Source organism: Phaethon aethereus (assembly GCF_964289735.1).
Source record: "Phaethon aethereus genome assembly, chromosome: 2".
Classification (NCBI taxonomy): domain Eukaryota; kingdom Metazoa; phylum Chordata; class Aves; order Phaethontiformes; family Phaethontidae; genus Phaethon; species Phaethon aethereus.
In genome coordinates this window covers 138,903,211-138,920,166 of record NC_138582.1, presented here as the reverse complement: position 1 = coordinate 138,920,166, position 16,956 = coordinate 138,903,211, and the positions used below count along the sequence as shown (strand labels likewise).

Here is a 16,956-nt window from a genome sequence, read left to right as displayed (position 1 = left end):
ACTTACTTTAAACTTCTTATTCTCCTGGAAACCTCCTCTTCCCAATACACATCTCCCATTTACTCTTGGCTTCTTTCCAGCTGTACTGGATTATGGAGTAACCCTCCCCATGCTGCATCACATTTAACATCCACTCAGAGCATATTTTTTGCATAAAATTAAAAATAGTTAAAACTTTACACTGCCAAATTCTGTTAGGTAAAATTTCTCTATCAAGAAACAGGTAGGAATTTTCTTAATTAAAAATAAATTTGATACAGGATTTCAGAATTTGTCCCATTAAACCTCCTTCTGTCTCCAGCAGAAAACTTAATTTTCAATTTTTCTATGCCCTTCTTTGATATCCTGAAAGCTTCAGATCACATTATTGTTCAGTAACACCTGTACCAGCCTTTATCCTAGTATCTCATCCAAAATTATAAGTTAAAATGTGTGCATTTTTGTGGAACTACCTTAGTTAGATAATGTATTAAGTGTACTCTGACGAATGACTTGGAAGATTACCCTGAAAAGCACGCCACAAACAAGCAGCAATTAAAATAATACTTTGTTTGAATAAAGATCATAGATATCATATCCTACGGAATTAGTACCATAAAAATGCATCTGAATGGCAAATAGGTTTTAGCCTACAGACACAATTTTTTTCTCTTAATTGCACATATGTGTATACATACACTTGTTTTTGTAAACATGTGTTCATACCATGCCATTCTTGATCTGTCAATACAATTCCTGCTATTTTGGAAGCACATCCTTTTCATCAAAATACTTTTGAAGTTCGCAGTGAATTCAAAATAGTAAAATAATTTATCAGAATTCCATTTTCACTTTCTACACAGCAATGGCTTGACTGTCCTGGCAATTCAGTATGGTTCTCCCTGGCATTTTTAGTATCTCATAACAGAGATGTTTCTACCCCTGTAAACACAAGAAAAATGAAGTAAGTACTGCCAAGCATTTAGTTCATTCATGCTCAACAGAATGAACTGAAATTGTTATTCATATAAAATAGGTAACCAAAAATATCTAACTTTTTTTTGTTTACCCATTCCACATTTCTCTCTAGCCACAAAAACCAAAAGCCAAACTTGACACTGCCTGTACCAATATTAGTATACAAGAAAGAGGGGAAGATTTTGTGGTAGAATACAAGGAAGAGGCTTGTTTTCACCTGACAATAACTATTCTGAGGAGTACCTCTCCACCTACCAGTCTATTTCTTTGCCTCACAGCAGAGAACAGCCACTGGTTAATAAGCATGCCCATTAAAATGCAGCCTACCTCACGTAAGATATCTGTCCTTTGACAAACAATGTTTACGTCAATTTTTATTTTTTTTTAATAAAAAGTCACATGTGTTCTTCATATAACACAAAACATAGTATGTAGCTCCCAACAGTCATAAACAGTTTGAAGGCATTACAGTATTTTTGTCGGCACTTTCAAAACACAATTGTATGTACATCAGCAGATAATTACTTAGCCAAACATGAGAACAAAATATCCAATCTACAAGTGCACACTCTTGTGAAAAAGTCATTGCAGAAGAAAAGAAAAAGGAGGAGGAGAGAGAGTCAAACTCTAAGTTACAAACTTCTACTGAGAAGCACCATTTAAAGTTTACATGTTGGAACTAGAGTTCAAAGATACCTACCCCAAGGGCAATAGTCCTAATGGAAATTTTGTAGGATGTTTTGTATTTGCCTCATCTTAACTACCTTTCTAGATGAGTCACCCTTATTGTAAGATGATGTTTTCTTATTTCACGACTATTAAAATACGCATGTGCCACCTTGTCTGCATACTCTACAAGTTCATACCTGCTTAACTAAAGAAAAGCATTAAATTTACTGTTTATAAAACAAATTATGTTAGGACTCAGACTTTCATAATACAGTTGTAAAAGAGACTTGAGAAAGTAAGCAAATTAATAAGATATTTTAAGAAAACAGTCTCAAAAGATAAATGACTCAATAGCCTGTTTACATTAGTCAAGTGGTTCTTTGTACTGCATTGATTATGAATGATATATACATATGAAAATATCTAAAGTACAAAAATCTGTTTTTCTTACTTCCACCTGATTCAAATTTAGAAAGCTGAATTCTCAGTCATTATGTTTCATTAGGCCAGCAGTTAAAAATCTAGCTGTGCTTCTATGAAACATTTGGGGCTTGTTACTTAAGTAGAATTACATTTGCAATATAGGTGACTAAAGAAACAAACAGTCTCATAATTATAATCACATGATTAACTGTATTTTTTCAGACATCATTTAATTGCCAAACATATATTATCATAATTTTTCTTGTATTTCATTTGATTAATTACAGAATTATAATTTAATATATAGACAATAGACAGAAATGCAAGAGTACCTAAAAAATAAACAGAATAGCTAAATAACATGTCAAGCTGAACCTGTTCAGGTTCACAAGGAACCTGTTCCTTAGCAAAACTGTCTAGAGGTACAAGTGTAACCTTAATATTCTAGCATAAAAATTTAAATACTTAAAGTTCTGTTGAAGTTCATAATTCAAAGCAAAAAATGGACTATTTGAAACCAGGAAGTGAACAGTTGGATGAATAATTCTCATCAAAACAAATATTTTTAATACAGCTGAAATGGATTTTCTAAATAAAACTAACAGGTTAACATAAAAGATAACTGTCATCCCCTGAAGTTGAAGGAAACCAAGTTTCAGTCGCTAATAAATATAACTGTAGATGACATGAAATTTGGAACTGTAGCCACAAAATTAAATGTCTACACTCAAAAGTTTGTCATCACCGCTGAATTCATCCAGTGATAAAATGTGTATCCAGCAAAGTAAATTGGATCACTTAATAATAAAGAAATGAGTTGTGAAGACTGGAACAGTAGTAGGAAGCCAGTGTGAGGCCAGTGCCCTTAGTACCCTACAACTTCCCAGCCCATACATTTAGCTTCTGGAACGTCTCCAGAGGACCTTGATAGCATACAAGGTGGCATGCCGAGAGCTGGTACCTTGCAAGTCAGCCTTACAGTGTCTTACAGGACTTCCCCTTCAGGCACAGGACTGTACTATCCAGTGCGCAGTGCTGCATTTTAGTCCTGTGTCCTCTTCAACGTGACATAAAGAAGCACCATCATGTAGACCACCACATCCCACAGGTAACACCATTTATACCCAAAGTGATATATAGTGTCAGGAAGAGGCACCCTCTTCTCCATATAGGTAGGAAAGATTGCTGCCAGCTATGCTCAGCAAGGTTACAGACATCCTAGCAGCAAGTGCCAAGCAAAAGTAAAAGAAAGGGGTTTTACAAGGCAAAAGATAGTAAATTCCACACGTGAAGGCAGGTATTCCTGCCATAAATATGCCTTTCTGGACATCATGGCATCTCATTACAATCCCAAAGAAGGAAAAGGGAAGGAAAGAAAAAAGAGGAGGTAGATATCCAGAACACCGATCCCCGAGGATGCCTCTAAGGGGGAACAGTATCTGAAAATCCACAGCCACGTGGGTCTCGTGCGAGCCATGAATAGTAGATTAGTACAGCATGTTTTCTCTCTAAACCGATCAGAATCAGGGGAAGGTCCTTCCTCTCTCCAGAGACTGTCACTGAAACCATCAGAAGAAACATTGCATGCCATTTTCTTGCCGTGGTTGTTTCTCTGTCAGTCTCCATGACACCAGCAGGTTCATAACACAGAAGCTCACAAACAGCAGTGAGTAGCTACCACACAGCAGACAGCTAAGTTGTGGGAGAAACTACAAAAGGGTAATGACAAGTAGGAGCACTTCATATAGCAGTGGGTTCTGAAGTCTCGAGAAAAGCAGACACTGTGATAAAGTCAATTATGTAGCTAATAGGAAAGGCCTAACTGAGCATGCCTTGGCTTGTAGGATGGTTGCCATTCTGGAAGGTGACCTGTCCTCGAAGGTTTCTCATAGGCACAGCACAACAGAGCAGAATATAGCTATTAATGTTACTTCTGTAAAACTAACAACCATAAGACTGAATAATGCAACGTGGAGATACAACAGGATGATGCTCAATAGGACAAAAATATATTCTCCCCTTAAATATGCTTTCTTTTAAGTGTAGCATGAACTGTGAATAACATGCTTGCCTAATATTAATTTACATGGCTCAGCAGTCCACTACAAAAATGTCATGTTATACCAACCTGAAGATATGGAATTTGAAGCCTTTTGAAGGGCACAGAATAGATAAGGCACAACACTCAAACTGCAGACTTGCAGTGCTAACAGTGTCTATTCAAAACACCATTAAAGATAATTAATTATGTAAGATAAATCTGCTATAGGGTAACTTAATTAGCTATGGAGGACTCATTATACTACTTGCATAAGGAGTAAAGAACATGTACGGCTTCCGCTTTCTGAACTCATGCAATGCACCAAAAAGCAAATCTAAACTTCAACAAGCTTAAAGTACAGTTCTTCATACCAGGCATAATAAAGACTACTGTGGTTACTGAAGCAGATACATTGCATGCTGCCACAGTAACAGAACATTAGATAGGTAAAGATCAAGCGATTAGCCTGATTTACCACCACGAAGGTCTTCATTTTTACTTTAAGCTACGTAAAACTTTTCTCCTCAATGGATGAGGAGAAGGCTGAGGTACTCAACAGCTTCTTTGCCTCAGTTTTCACTGGCAGTGTCTCTTCCCACACCTCTCGAGGGGATGGCCTGCAAGACTGGAGGAGCAAAGTCCCTCCCACTGTAAGAGATCAGGTTCATGACCACCTGAGGAATCTGAACACACACAAGGCTATGGAACATGATGAGGTGCATCCCAGAGTCGAGGGAATTGGCTGATGTAGTTCCCAAGCCACTATGACATTTGAAAAGTCCTGGCAGTCAGGTGAAGTACCTGCAGACTGGAAAAAGGGAAACATTGCACCCATTTTTAAAAAATGTAGAAAGGAGGACCCTGGGAACTACCAACCTGTCAGCCTCACCTCTGTGCCTGGGAAGATCATGGAACAGATCCTCCTAGAAACTATGCTAAGGCACATGAAGGGCAGGGAGGTGATTCGAGACAGCAAGCATGGCTTCAGAAAGGGCAAGTCCTGCCTGACCAACCTAGTGGCCTTCTGTGATGGAGTGATCATCTCGGGGGACAAGGCTGAATGGTCGCATCCAGAGGGTAGTGGTCAATGGCTCAATATCCAGATGGAGATCGGTGACGAGTGGTATCCCTCAGGGGCCTGTATTGGGACCAGTACTCTTTAATATCTTCATCAGTGACATTGACAGTGGGATAGAGTGCACCCTCAGCAAGTTTGCAGATGACACCAAGTTGAGTGGTTTGGTTCACACATCTGAGGGACAGGATGCCATCCAGAGGGACCTGGACAAGCTCGAGGAATGGGCCTGTGTGAACCTCATGAGGTTTCAACAAGGCCAAGTACAGGGTCCTGCACCTGGGTCAGGGCAGCCCCCGGTATCAATCCAGGCTGGGGGATGAAGGGATTGAGAGCAGCCCTGCCAAGATGGACGTGGGGGTACTGGTGGATGCAAAGTTGGACATGAGCCAACAACATGCACTCGCAGCCCAGAAGGCCAACCGTATCCTGGGCTGCATCCAAATAACTGTGGCCAGCAGGTCGAGGGAGGGGATTCTGCCCCTCTACTCTGCTCTGGTGAGACCCCACCTGGAGTCCTGCATCCTGCTCTGGAGCCCTCAGCACAGGAAAGACCCTGTTGGAGCGGGTCCAGAGGAGGGCCGCAGAAATTATCAGAGGGATGGAACACCTCTCCCGTGAAGAAAGGCTGAGAGAGTTGGGGTTGTTCAGCCTGGAGAAGAGAAGGCTCCAGGGAGACCTTATTGCAGCCTTCCAGTACTTAAAGGGGGCTTATAAGAAAGATTGGGACAGACTTTTTAGCAGGGTCTGCTGCAATAGGACAAGGGGTAATGGTTTTAAACTAACAGACGGTAAATTTAGACTAGATACAAGGAAGAAATTTTTCACAATGCAGGTAGTGAAACACTGGCACAGGTTACCCAGAGAGGCAGCAGACACCCCATCCCTGGAAATATTCAAGGTCAGGTTGGATGAGGCTCTGAGCAACCTGATCTAGTTGAAGATGTCCCTGCTCATGGCAGGGGAGTTGGACTAGATGACTTTCCAACTCAAACTAGTCTGTGATTCCTTAATGACTTATGAGATTATTGAAGCCTGTATATACACCAGAACATGGCAATTCATTTGCATGAAGGTTGCAGTATTGTTTCAGGTTTATAATTTCTTTGTATGAAATCATATTGTGTGTTACATAAAATTAGCATAGAATACTATAAAAACATTAAGCAAAATATTTCAAAATATTACTGATCTACTTGTGTCTCTTAAATAATCTATAAAGAAGAAAGGATAGCACTGATTAAAAGAATACAAGGTGTCACCTTTAGAGCACAGAAACCATTTTTTCCACATTGTATTCATTCCTAGTTTCCCCACAAAAAGCATGACGGCTCAGTTCCCACATTCACAAGAACTGCTCTGTAGTGATGCAGATATATGAGGAAGGAGGCATAAGCGAATTGGATAGCTGAATGATGGGAGCAGGGTGCTGTCTCCTTCTCTAAGCTACATAAAGCAACATACTTTACATAAGGTGTCCATGTGGTTTTTTCCTTGCCCACTAGAGAAGAACGTATCTAGTAAAGGATCAAATAAACTGCAAGAAGATGAACGAGAACTTTTAAAAATATAAATCAACACTGTTTTTTATTTTTCTTTTCCTTTAAAGTTCACACAACCTCAGGACATCCTGGAGGTTCTCTGAACTAACTCTTAAATATTTGAGTAGTACCAAATGATATGGTTCAATAAATTGGCCTTTGCATTGCAGAAGTAGTGCAGGCTACAGTTAAGTTCAAGGAAAGTGGAAATGAAAATGGATCTACTTGATCCAGTAACGACTGATAAGTTGCCATTAAATATTGAGAACACACATAGTAAATAAATATGAAAAATACACAGGAAAAAGGAAAATAAGATCAAAGTGAACACAGAACTATGAGTTTGCTGAGATTTTTTCCAAGTTGAATATTGAACCTTTTGTCAAGGTATGATCAACATAGTAAATTCATTGAGCTGATTCATGGCATTTACATCATTTTATGCTGGCATTAAAGGCTTCACCAAGCTTGACTGACAGAAGTACAACAATTCTTGTTACAGCAAATATTTACAAATACTGTAACAAAACAGCACATCCAAGCATCTGAAGTATCCTTCTACATGTCCTTATTAATGTTACCATCAGAGGGAATTTTTCTTTGACAGTCTCTGCTATACAGATAATACTTAAAATTAAAAGAAGTCTGCACTGTAAAAGCATGCACACACTCTATTAGAATTAGGAATTCAATGAGATCAGTGTAATGGGATCTATATTTAGACTGGAAAAAAGAACTTCATTTTTTTTATATAATTACTTTTGCACTTCTCAAAGATTGGAAGCTTCCCTTTTTTCCATTGATCTTTCATTCAGGTAAAGTATTAGTTCCAATTCCTATTCATCAAGGAGATAAAATCATTGCTTAATTTTATATCATACTGTACCATGAAATCCCTCTTTTGCATACTGATTCATTCTATTGACTCGTAAGACAAAAAAGTAGTTATTTTGCTCATATGACAACCACAATAACAATATTTGAGTGTTTAAGCTTTATATTCAAACTGAATTGTTTTATCCAAGGAAAGACCACTTAAAATTAAATGAAAACTGCTACGTACTTTTCCAAGAACACAAGAATTTCAGGAAATTAAAAAAAAAAAGCTTTGATAATCACTGGGCAAACTCAAGAACTTATCTAAATTTTACTTGTGAAAAACTCTTAATGTCAGAATGAATTCTGTGTGCATAAAGTTTGTAAATATCCAGTAGCTATCAAAAAATAAGTGGACAAAATAGAGAAACTTCATATTTTGAAAATGATTTTCCAGTTTAAGTCAGATTACACACCCATTTTCAAAGCTTCCCATAAGCTTGAATAAGTTAAAAATACTGTTCTGAAAATATTAGCCCAAATAATTTCTGAGATGAAATTTTCTTTTCAGTAACTCAGTAAAAGCTGATGGAAAATAGCATTTATAAGCCAAGAGATGCTCATACTTGCAATCTCTGCTGAATGAATCATTCCTAGGAAATCAAGGACAGACAGTGTCCCTTCCAACCTCCCAGCTTTGTAATAAAAAACCTGAGAATCCTAAGAATACCCGGGCTTTCCAGATGTATAAATGGAATTTTCTGTATTTCAGTTTGTGTTCCATTGCCGTTCCCTTTTTGTTTAACACCACTGAGGAAGAGTCTGGCTCCATCTGCTGCACTCCGCCCCATCTGGCATTTATTCACATTGCTAAGATCCCCCTGAGTCTTCTCTTCTCCAGGAATAACAGTCCAAGCTCTCACAACACCTCCTCATAAGATAGATGCTCTACTACCTCAATCATCGTCATGGCCCTTTGCCTGACTATCTCCAGTATGATCATGTCTCTCCTGCACAGGGGAGCCCAGAATTGGACCCAACACTCCAGATGTGACCTCACCAGCGCTGAGAAGAGGGGAAGTATCACCTCCCTCAACCTGCTGGCAACACTCTGCCTACCATAGCTGTTGGCTTTCTTTGCTACAAGGGCTCATTGCCAGCTCCTGCTCAACTTCTTATCCACGAGGACCCCCCCCAGGGCCTTTTCTGCAGAAAAGCTGGTCAGCCCCCAGCTTGTAGTGGTGCCTGGGGTTATTGCATCCCAAGTGCAGGAGCTTGCACTTCCGCTTGCTGAATCCCATGAGACTCCTGTTCACCCATTTCTCCAGAAGGTCAAGGACCTTCTGAATGGCAGCACAACCACCTGGTCTATCAACCACTCCTCCCAGTTTTAAATCACCTGCAGACTTGCTGAGGGTGTGCTCTGCCCTGTCATTCAGACCATTAGTGAAGATGTTAACCAGCACTGACTCCTTGTCAATAGCATCGGGGCTCCAGCTGGACTTCACTGTTTGAGCCTGGTGGTTCAGCCAGTTTTCAGTCCACCTCACTTTCCTAGTCTGTCTTTCACTAGTTTGTCAATGAGAACGTCATGGGACAGCGTCAAAAGCTGTAAACCAAGAAAAAACATATCCATTGCTCTCCATTCACCCTGAAAGCTTTCTACAATGAAATGACTAGCTATCAGGTTGGTCAGGCATAATTTCCCCTTTTTAATTCATGCCAATCACTCCCAGCCACCTTCTTGTCTTTAATATGTTTGGAAATCCTAAGCTTGAAAGCTAGAGTGTAACACCTAAGAATCCTACTCAAAACAAGATTTACAAAAATTCCAGGCCTCCAGCTATGGAGATGAAAGCTCAGTCCCTGTCAAAACCAGAACTTCCAAGGTCTCTCAGCCCTATCTCTTTGATAGGTGCCTGAAAAATTCAGTCAGGTAGTTCCAGAAATGCATATAATATGCCATATTTGCCTACTGTAATAACCAGAAACTTTAAACTTGTTGCATTCCTAGAAGTCTAGAAAAGCAGCATGCAGAATACCATAGCGCGCTCTGGGCTGTATTTAAACTTTCTAACTTGTCTACAGTGACAGAGCTGAGCTCAGCATGGTCTAATTTACCCAAACCAGAAGGTAAACCAATATTGACCTGTAACAACACATGAGCCACCAAAGCGAACAAGTAGCCAGTCACTCACTACGCCCTAATAGGACATGGGTTTTGCTCTGTTTTTCTTAAATAGGAACCACACTTTCTAAATCTGGAAAGATTTTTTTAATCCAAAGGGAAGTCCCTTTCTCTTCACCAGTTTCCAGGCTTTTATCCCTCAGTTTTCAACAAGGAGTCAAGCAAGAGTCCCCTGAATCAGTGCATATGAGTTCACCATAATCAATGTGCTCATTATACAGTACTTAGGAGCTCTTTCTTCCCACATTGTTTTTAGATTGAGTCAATCCAGATAAAGACTAAATCTAGTCTTTATGTTAAGCTGCTATGAAACCACTGCTGCCAGTACAGGAAAAGGTTAAAAAACAGTTCAACAAAGTATTTATAAATTAATGCAATACCACAATATCATATAATTGCTATATCAATTTAGGTAACAAGTTCCTGTGTGTAGAAGAGTGAAGAGCCCTAAAGAGTTCACATTTAATTTTCAGTCTACTACTTAGGTTAGAACATTGGAACATACTCAGGACTGAACTGGAAATGAAAGAAAAAAAATTGTTTATTCCTTATAAAGCCCTTCAAAATTAGTCTCTGTTTGACTCTGCAATACACACAGCTTTTTGTATTTCCATTTCTCTATTCTAAGAGAAGTAAATAAAGGTAAATAATGCATAATATAAATATTCCATAGAACAAGCTAAAACAACTTGCATAAGCACATTTTGTTCATCATAAAACTTTTCTTAAAGACATTTAAAACTACAGCAAATAAGATTCTAAATTAGACTCAAGAATATGCAAACTGACAGCCACAAGGACGAACACATACCCTTAATAATTGATTCAGCTGCATACAGATCCCGCTTGTAGGTCACCTAAAGGACAGACAAGCCTCATTAGATTTAACACAGCAGGAAGGAATGTAAAAGCAATAAAATGATGCCCTGAAGGCAATTCTTTACATTTGAAATACCATAAACAAATGATATTGTCAATTTCTTAATTCTGGAAAAGTACACTGGCAAGTCATGAGAAGAGAAGTTGCAGAAATTACTGGAGACTCAAGAGAAACCTTTTTTAAAATACTTCAATCTGCTCAGAACTCATTTGAAACCTAAAACTATTTTTAACCCTTTGAAGAATCATAAAAACATGATATTGCATCTATTTTCACACATCCATTTTCATAATTCCTTAAAAGACGTATTTCTACTCCAATTTTACCATGAAACAGATTCATTTTTATAGAACTTGTGATCATATAAATGACAGCCAGGGAGAAGCCTCATTATTTCTTTTACTAATATAGGTGTAATTTTTCAGTAAGGCAGGACTACTATTGTTAATGAGAGTCCAATTAATCAGTGGGTGTCAGTGAGACTATAGTAGGCATTGTATGAGCTTTCAGAGGATTAAAACCATCACGATCTTCTTGAAGACATTATTCAGATCAAGTTAGATGGACAATAAGATGCTGAATATTTACTTGGTACTTGCAAAAAACAAGTTTCATATCTGCTTTTATACCCTTATGGTGGTTAACTATCCCAGTACTAGGCTTTGCAAATAAAGTAACGGAAAACTAAAGACAGCATCCACCCAAGACACTAACAGTCTTTGCTAGCAACGTTTTCACAATGACATGCAATGACATGAACTGATATTAACTCCTAAATATTTGTCTTTGTTTTTACTGTAACTTCCTTTTATGTTCAATAAAACATTACTAGATTTTCTGCATTTGTTTCTCTAGAGTCTGAATAATTTTTTTCTTTCTTTTGGAAATGGACTGAATAGGTTTCCAAAAGCTTTAGTGCTGCAACATAAATCTTACAGCAGAAACATACTATTATAGATATCAACATTTTAGTCTCCAAGTAAATGATTATTTCATTTTAACATAAGGATTCTTGTAACCACTTTCCTTTCCATCTCATAAATTAAGCTATGTATTGCAGTCAGAAACAGATTAATAATATTACCTTTCCCATTACTCATCATTTCTCCAATGAATGCTATTCTTTTAAAATTAAAAATTAACTTGCTCTGACACAGCTTGTCCTGCAGGAGAAGCAGCCAGAGAATGAATCTAACCTGCAAAATCTTAGGTGTCTGAGTTTATATACAGCTGGGAAGAATCAGTGTCTTGAATTTTAAGAATAAAGAATAATTGAGTCACCAATTCTGCTGTAAGGTTTCTTCCTAATTACCTGTTTCGAGAGGGCTTTTATACTGATCCTTCAGTAAACCTGTAACAGATTACCACCTAAAAACCTTTTTAAGAAACAAGACAATCTAAGTGTTGTCAAAAGTGGTCTCACATATTCTAAGCTTCACAATCTGCTTAAGATGCAAAAGTATTTTTAAATAGTCTGGTTTTAAAAAGAAGTTACTTCATAAAGTAGGCCCAGTCTTCAAGAAAACAGCATAGAAGAATAAAAAAATTAAGAATAAAGCTTTAAAATCACTTCTGACATTCTGAGCCAGACATCCGCGAATACCTTTTAGGGTGGTTTCCTAGAGAAACAAATCATCTGAGACCATATCACACTACCCGTATATATTTCTTTCATAATCTGTGATCCGACAAGCTAATTTCAGATACAAGCTCCTATATGCTTTATGAAAATAGCAAAGTCAACAGAAAGAAAAACCCTGCCAGCTACCACAAGTGACCACCACCTACAAGTCAGGGAGGGAGGGATTCTCTACACCTCTTCCAATGTTGAGTAAGATGCTAAATCCAACCAAAGTTTCTCTTAAGGTATGGATATTCATAATGTCTCTGGATTTTCTTGCGTGGTTTAAGAGGTGTTCTTGCAACTTAGATGAGACATTCAAAAGGCAGGCAGCCACAACAGAGACACCCTTTGGTTTAAATCTAGCTATTGATTGTTTTAGTACAGATTTGTTTTAAACAACTTCTAAGGCTAGTCAACACAGTAGTTTACTGTGCTGAGCAGCTATACTGCTTTATCTCTAGTTTCAGAAAAGTAGTTTCACAACTATCTCTAGTTGCACAAAAGTGCATTCTAGGCTCACCCCAGCCAGAAGCAATTCAGATCTAGCCAAATCAGCCAGAAAGAATACTTCAACTGCCACTCTGTACCAGTAAGTAAGATGGCACTTTCCACTTGTGCAGCCCAAGTGAGGTGCAAAAATCACAGTGAAAAAATAATAAGCAAGAAAGATGACACACAGGAGTTCTCTCGCAGCTTGCAAAAGAAAGATCTTCCACCTCATCCATTTGGGTTTTTTTATATCCCATTTCTCTACGCTAAATCTCTACAGACTTAAATTACACTTTAATCTTCTTTTTCATGGTCTTCTCTGAACCTTCTCTATTTATCAACAGTTGCGCAGAGCTTGAGTCCAGATCTGACCATACTATTCTACATGCACTTGTAATACTAGAACATCTTTTTCTAATTTCACATTCTTGTTGCTATATCCGGAGCTGACATAAGGTATTTTGCCCACAGAGGAAACTTACTATCCTCTGTGACTCCTACACCACTGTCACGGTCACTGCCTTCCTAAAACAATTCACTTAATATGGCCTATACTTTGTTTCTAAAAACACTTCTTTATGTTTGGCTGCAATGAAAAGCATACCTTTTGTTTACACTGTTTGCTAAGCAATCCTAATCAATAGGTTACTTCTAATTGATGGTATTTTTATTTACAAATCCTTAAAACTGTGTTATCTGCAAACTTTATCAGACAAATGTTAAATAGCTTACAGACAATAAAAGTTTCTGCAGAACTGCACATGGTGAGAATTATCTTTTGAAATGTATCAGTTATCCAATTTTTAATCTATTTAATGACAACTAGTACATACAGTCATCCTGTTTTTAATTAAGATGCCATGCAGTAACAAGTCAAACTTCTGCCAACCATATATTGTATCAGCACTACCATCTTTATCAGCCAAGACCATAATATTGTAAAAAATGTTTGAAGTCAATTTCACAAAATAAGTAAATTCCATGTTGGTTGACATTAATTGCATTAGTCCCTTAACTCTTTATTAATCAAGTTCTGCCTGTAGCAGTGCACCCTTTTGGTTTGTTGATCAAACTCACAGGCTTCTAGTTACTCAGTTTCTCTCTCTTCATGTGACAACATTAATTTTCATTTTGTCCTCTTGAGCATCTAGTGTTTCAAGATTCTTTTAACATTATTGCTGCAGTCCAGAATTTCACTAGGCCAAATACTAATACATCGCTATCATGGAATATGAAACCATCATCTGCTTATTTGGCAAGGCAGAACAGCCTTACTTATTAAACATTTCTCTACTTTTCTGTATAATAAACAATCTACTATATCTATTTAATAGAGCCTCAAAATCTTCAGACAAGTGTTTATTCGTTTGCTTTTCTGTTGTGCTCTTCTCTCTCAATTGTCAAACTGCAATTTTTCGTTACCCAGGAAGATGCTCTTTTAAAAGTTACTACCATTTAATGTTTAAAGGCTTCTTCAAACTGATTTAGCTTGATGAACATTTCAGATTTACAAAACTGCATGTTAAATGAAAAGCGTAACAAATACAAATACAAACACAAACACAATAAAGTTATGATCACACATACACAAAATGCACTGCATTTTAGTTTAATGAGGTACCTCCCCCTGTTATACTAAGGTATTATACAGATCTCCTTTGTATGGGATATTTTTTGTAGGATTAGAAAATAACCTGTTGTTTTTTAGAAATGGTGAGGATTTTTCGCACTATGAGCATTAAGTCTTTAAATGTGTATCAATCTTTTTAAAATGTTTTTACAATGCATTTTTCATCTGCATTATACACAAACATATATATTAAGACTCCAACAATTATATTGTTACATGATTTTATACTTTATTTAAGAGGATATTGCCCCATAACATTTAAGGTTATTTTGTTTCAAAGGTGTCAAGCACAGAGAAAATGAAAATGTGGTGTTGATAGGGTCATTCTGCTTCCTTTTTTGCCATCCTGATCCTAAATATGTTATAAATAGTTATATAACAACTACATTTACAATAGAACTTATAAATATTTATAACACTGAAGTAATTTGAATGTTCCTGCCTGGTTGTTGTCACTACAAAGAATAATTTTAATTTTGTAATTTGTTATCAGAAAGTAAGCAAAGCATCTCTTGCTTTAGTTCCAATGGTGACTTTGAAATGTTACTTTTCCTAATGCACTATAAGTAGACAGTGCTCCAGCAGAACAATCAGAGTTAATTTAAGACAATACATATGCACATATAAGTAACTTTTTTCCACAGCTCTGAGTCATCTAATGTTATGTAAGTTGTGCACATAATACATAAACTGCATTCTTATAAATATCAGATTTTCTCTTCAAAGATTCAAGGTCCACATGCAATGAAACTGGTTTGTAACACCTGGACCCAAGAAACTGTTCTCCACCTGTTAATTGCCTGCAGTTTTTCTGTTACACATCCTCTGAAACCTCAACTGAACAATGATTATTTATTTCGGTACTCATTTATCTGGATGGAACACCCTTTTGCTTCTTGTTGAAAAAGTAAGACTGAAGCCATTGGGAGCACATCAGTTCTTGGCTTATGAAATATATTTTACCTCAGCATTGAAAAGCCTTACAGAAAAACACAACAACATATTACAAATTACATTATTATGACAGCTAAGGAGAGACAATTCTGCTTCTGAAAGGTGATTAACCACTAGCAGCAATAGCTCCTAACCATTTTGAGGGTGAGCATCACTTGAGAAAAATGGCAATCTTCTGTACTTCATCAAACTGCACAGGCTGAGCACAACTGTTCTCTTCTTTAATGCTACTGCCCCAAATCACCTGCCAAACAACTTCGTAGAATGACCAACACCAGGGTGCTATTCAAGCAGGAAGGAGCTACCTTCCTCTGCAGCCTCTAAGCTAATGTAAGTATTTGCTGCAGAAACAATTTACTATTTTACAGACCTTGCCATTTTTACACCTTCACAAGCCACAGAAGACACCAATGACTTTTAGCTACAAGATAAGATCACAGAATCACTAAGGTTGGAAAGGACCTTCAAGATCATCAAGTCCAACCATTAATCCAGCGCCACCGTGATCCCTAAACCATGTCCTGAAGCACCACGTCCACATGTTTTTTTGAACACTTCCAGAGATGGCGACTCCACCACCTCCCATGGCAACCTGTTCCAATGCTTGACTCATATTCATCCGGCTATGAACCAGCACCCCCAGGTCCTTTTCCGCCAGGCAGCTCTCCAGCCACTCCTCCCCAAGCCTGTAGCGTTGCATGGGGTTGTTGTGACCCAAGTGCAGGACCCAGCACTTGGCCTCGTTAAACCTCATACAGTTGACCTCAGCCCATCAATCCAGCCTGTCCAGATCCCTCTGCAGAGCCCTCCTACCCTGCAGCAGATCAACACTCCCACCCAACTTGGTGTCATCTGCAAACTCACTGAGGGAGGGTTTTACCCAGAGGATCTGTGAAACCTCCATTCTTGGGGATATTCAAAACTCAGCTGGACAAGGCCCTGCACAGTCTAACTAACCTGGACCCACTTTCAGCAAGGTGTTGGACCAGATGGCATCTAATTATTTCCTTCAGCCTTAATTATTCTGTCACTCGAGCTCAAAAAGACTACATTTCATCTGCCAGGCATCAGTAGTATCTACAGATAGTAAAGCACTAAAACATTATAAAGAACTAAATGAATATTTTCAGTGTATTTTGTTGTCCTTCATGTAAGTAGCATGCTTTGCAGTGAGAACAATGACACAGTCTAAAAACTGATGTAATGCAAATATGCATGACATAATCTGTCCCTTAGTGTATTGTGAGTTTTCCTATTCAGTCTATTTCAGAAAGACTGTGTCCCCAAAAACATATTGAAAGAAGTTGCTGTACGCAACCAATGCGTAAGTAAATTTTGCTTAGGAAAATTGCACAGGAAATTTGCACTGCAGATTCAGGAAATTACCTTTGTGTATAAGATTTACTGTCATATTATTAGAAATCATGTCCCACAGGAGGAAATTTATTGTCAAAGACAGGTGGAGTGATTTGAGCTGCTTCCAGATCCTTCAGTGGTAATGAATAAAATAAAGAAACACTTAAAAATTACATGCCATGACAGCTACTGAGAACGAACAGTGTCCCACCACCCAAAACAATGAAATGGCATACTTTTAAGCAGCAGGGACACATCCTTTGGCACCTGTATACACACCTGCTTTGTCAGTCATCAGGAACCTACAGATTAT

The 16,956-nt window shown here is 37.9% G+C and overlaps 1 protein-coding gene across 1 annotated transcript in view; it reads right to left on the bottom strand.

Annotated features, from left to right (window-relative positions):
* CRPPA (CDP-L-ribitol pyrophosphorylase A) overlaps window positions 1–16,956 on the bottom strand; it is a gene marked incomplete at its 3' end in the record, with an annotated part of 125,786 nt that overhangs the window by 61,354 nt on the left and 47,476 nt on the right. The window contains exon 5 of the mRNA XM_081996361.1: window positions 10,522–10,567. Within this exon, the coding sequence (XP_081852487.1) occupies window positions 10,522–10,567 (46 nt within the window). The remainder of the gene's footprint in view (window positions 1–10,521; window positions 10,568–16,956) is intronic.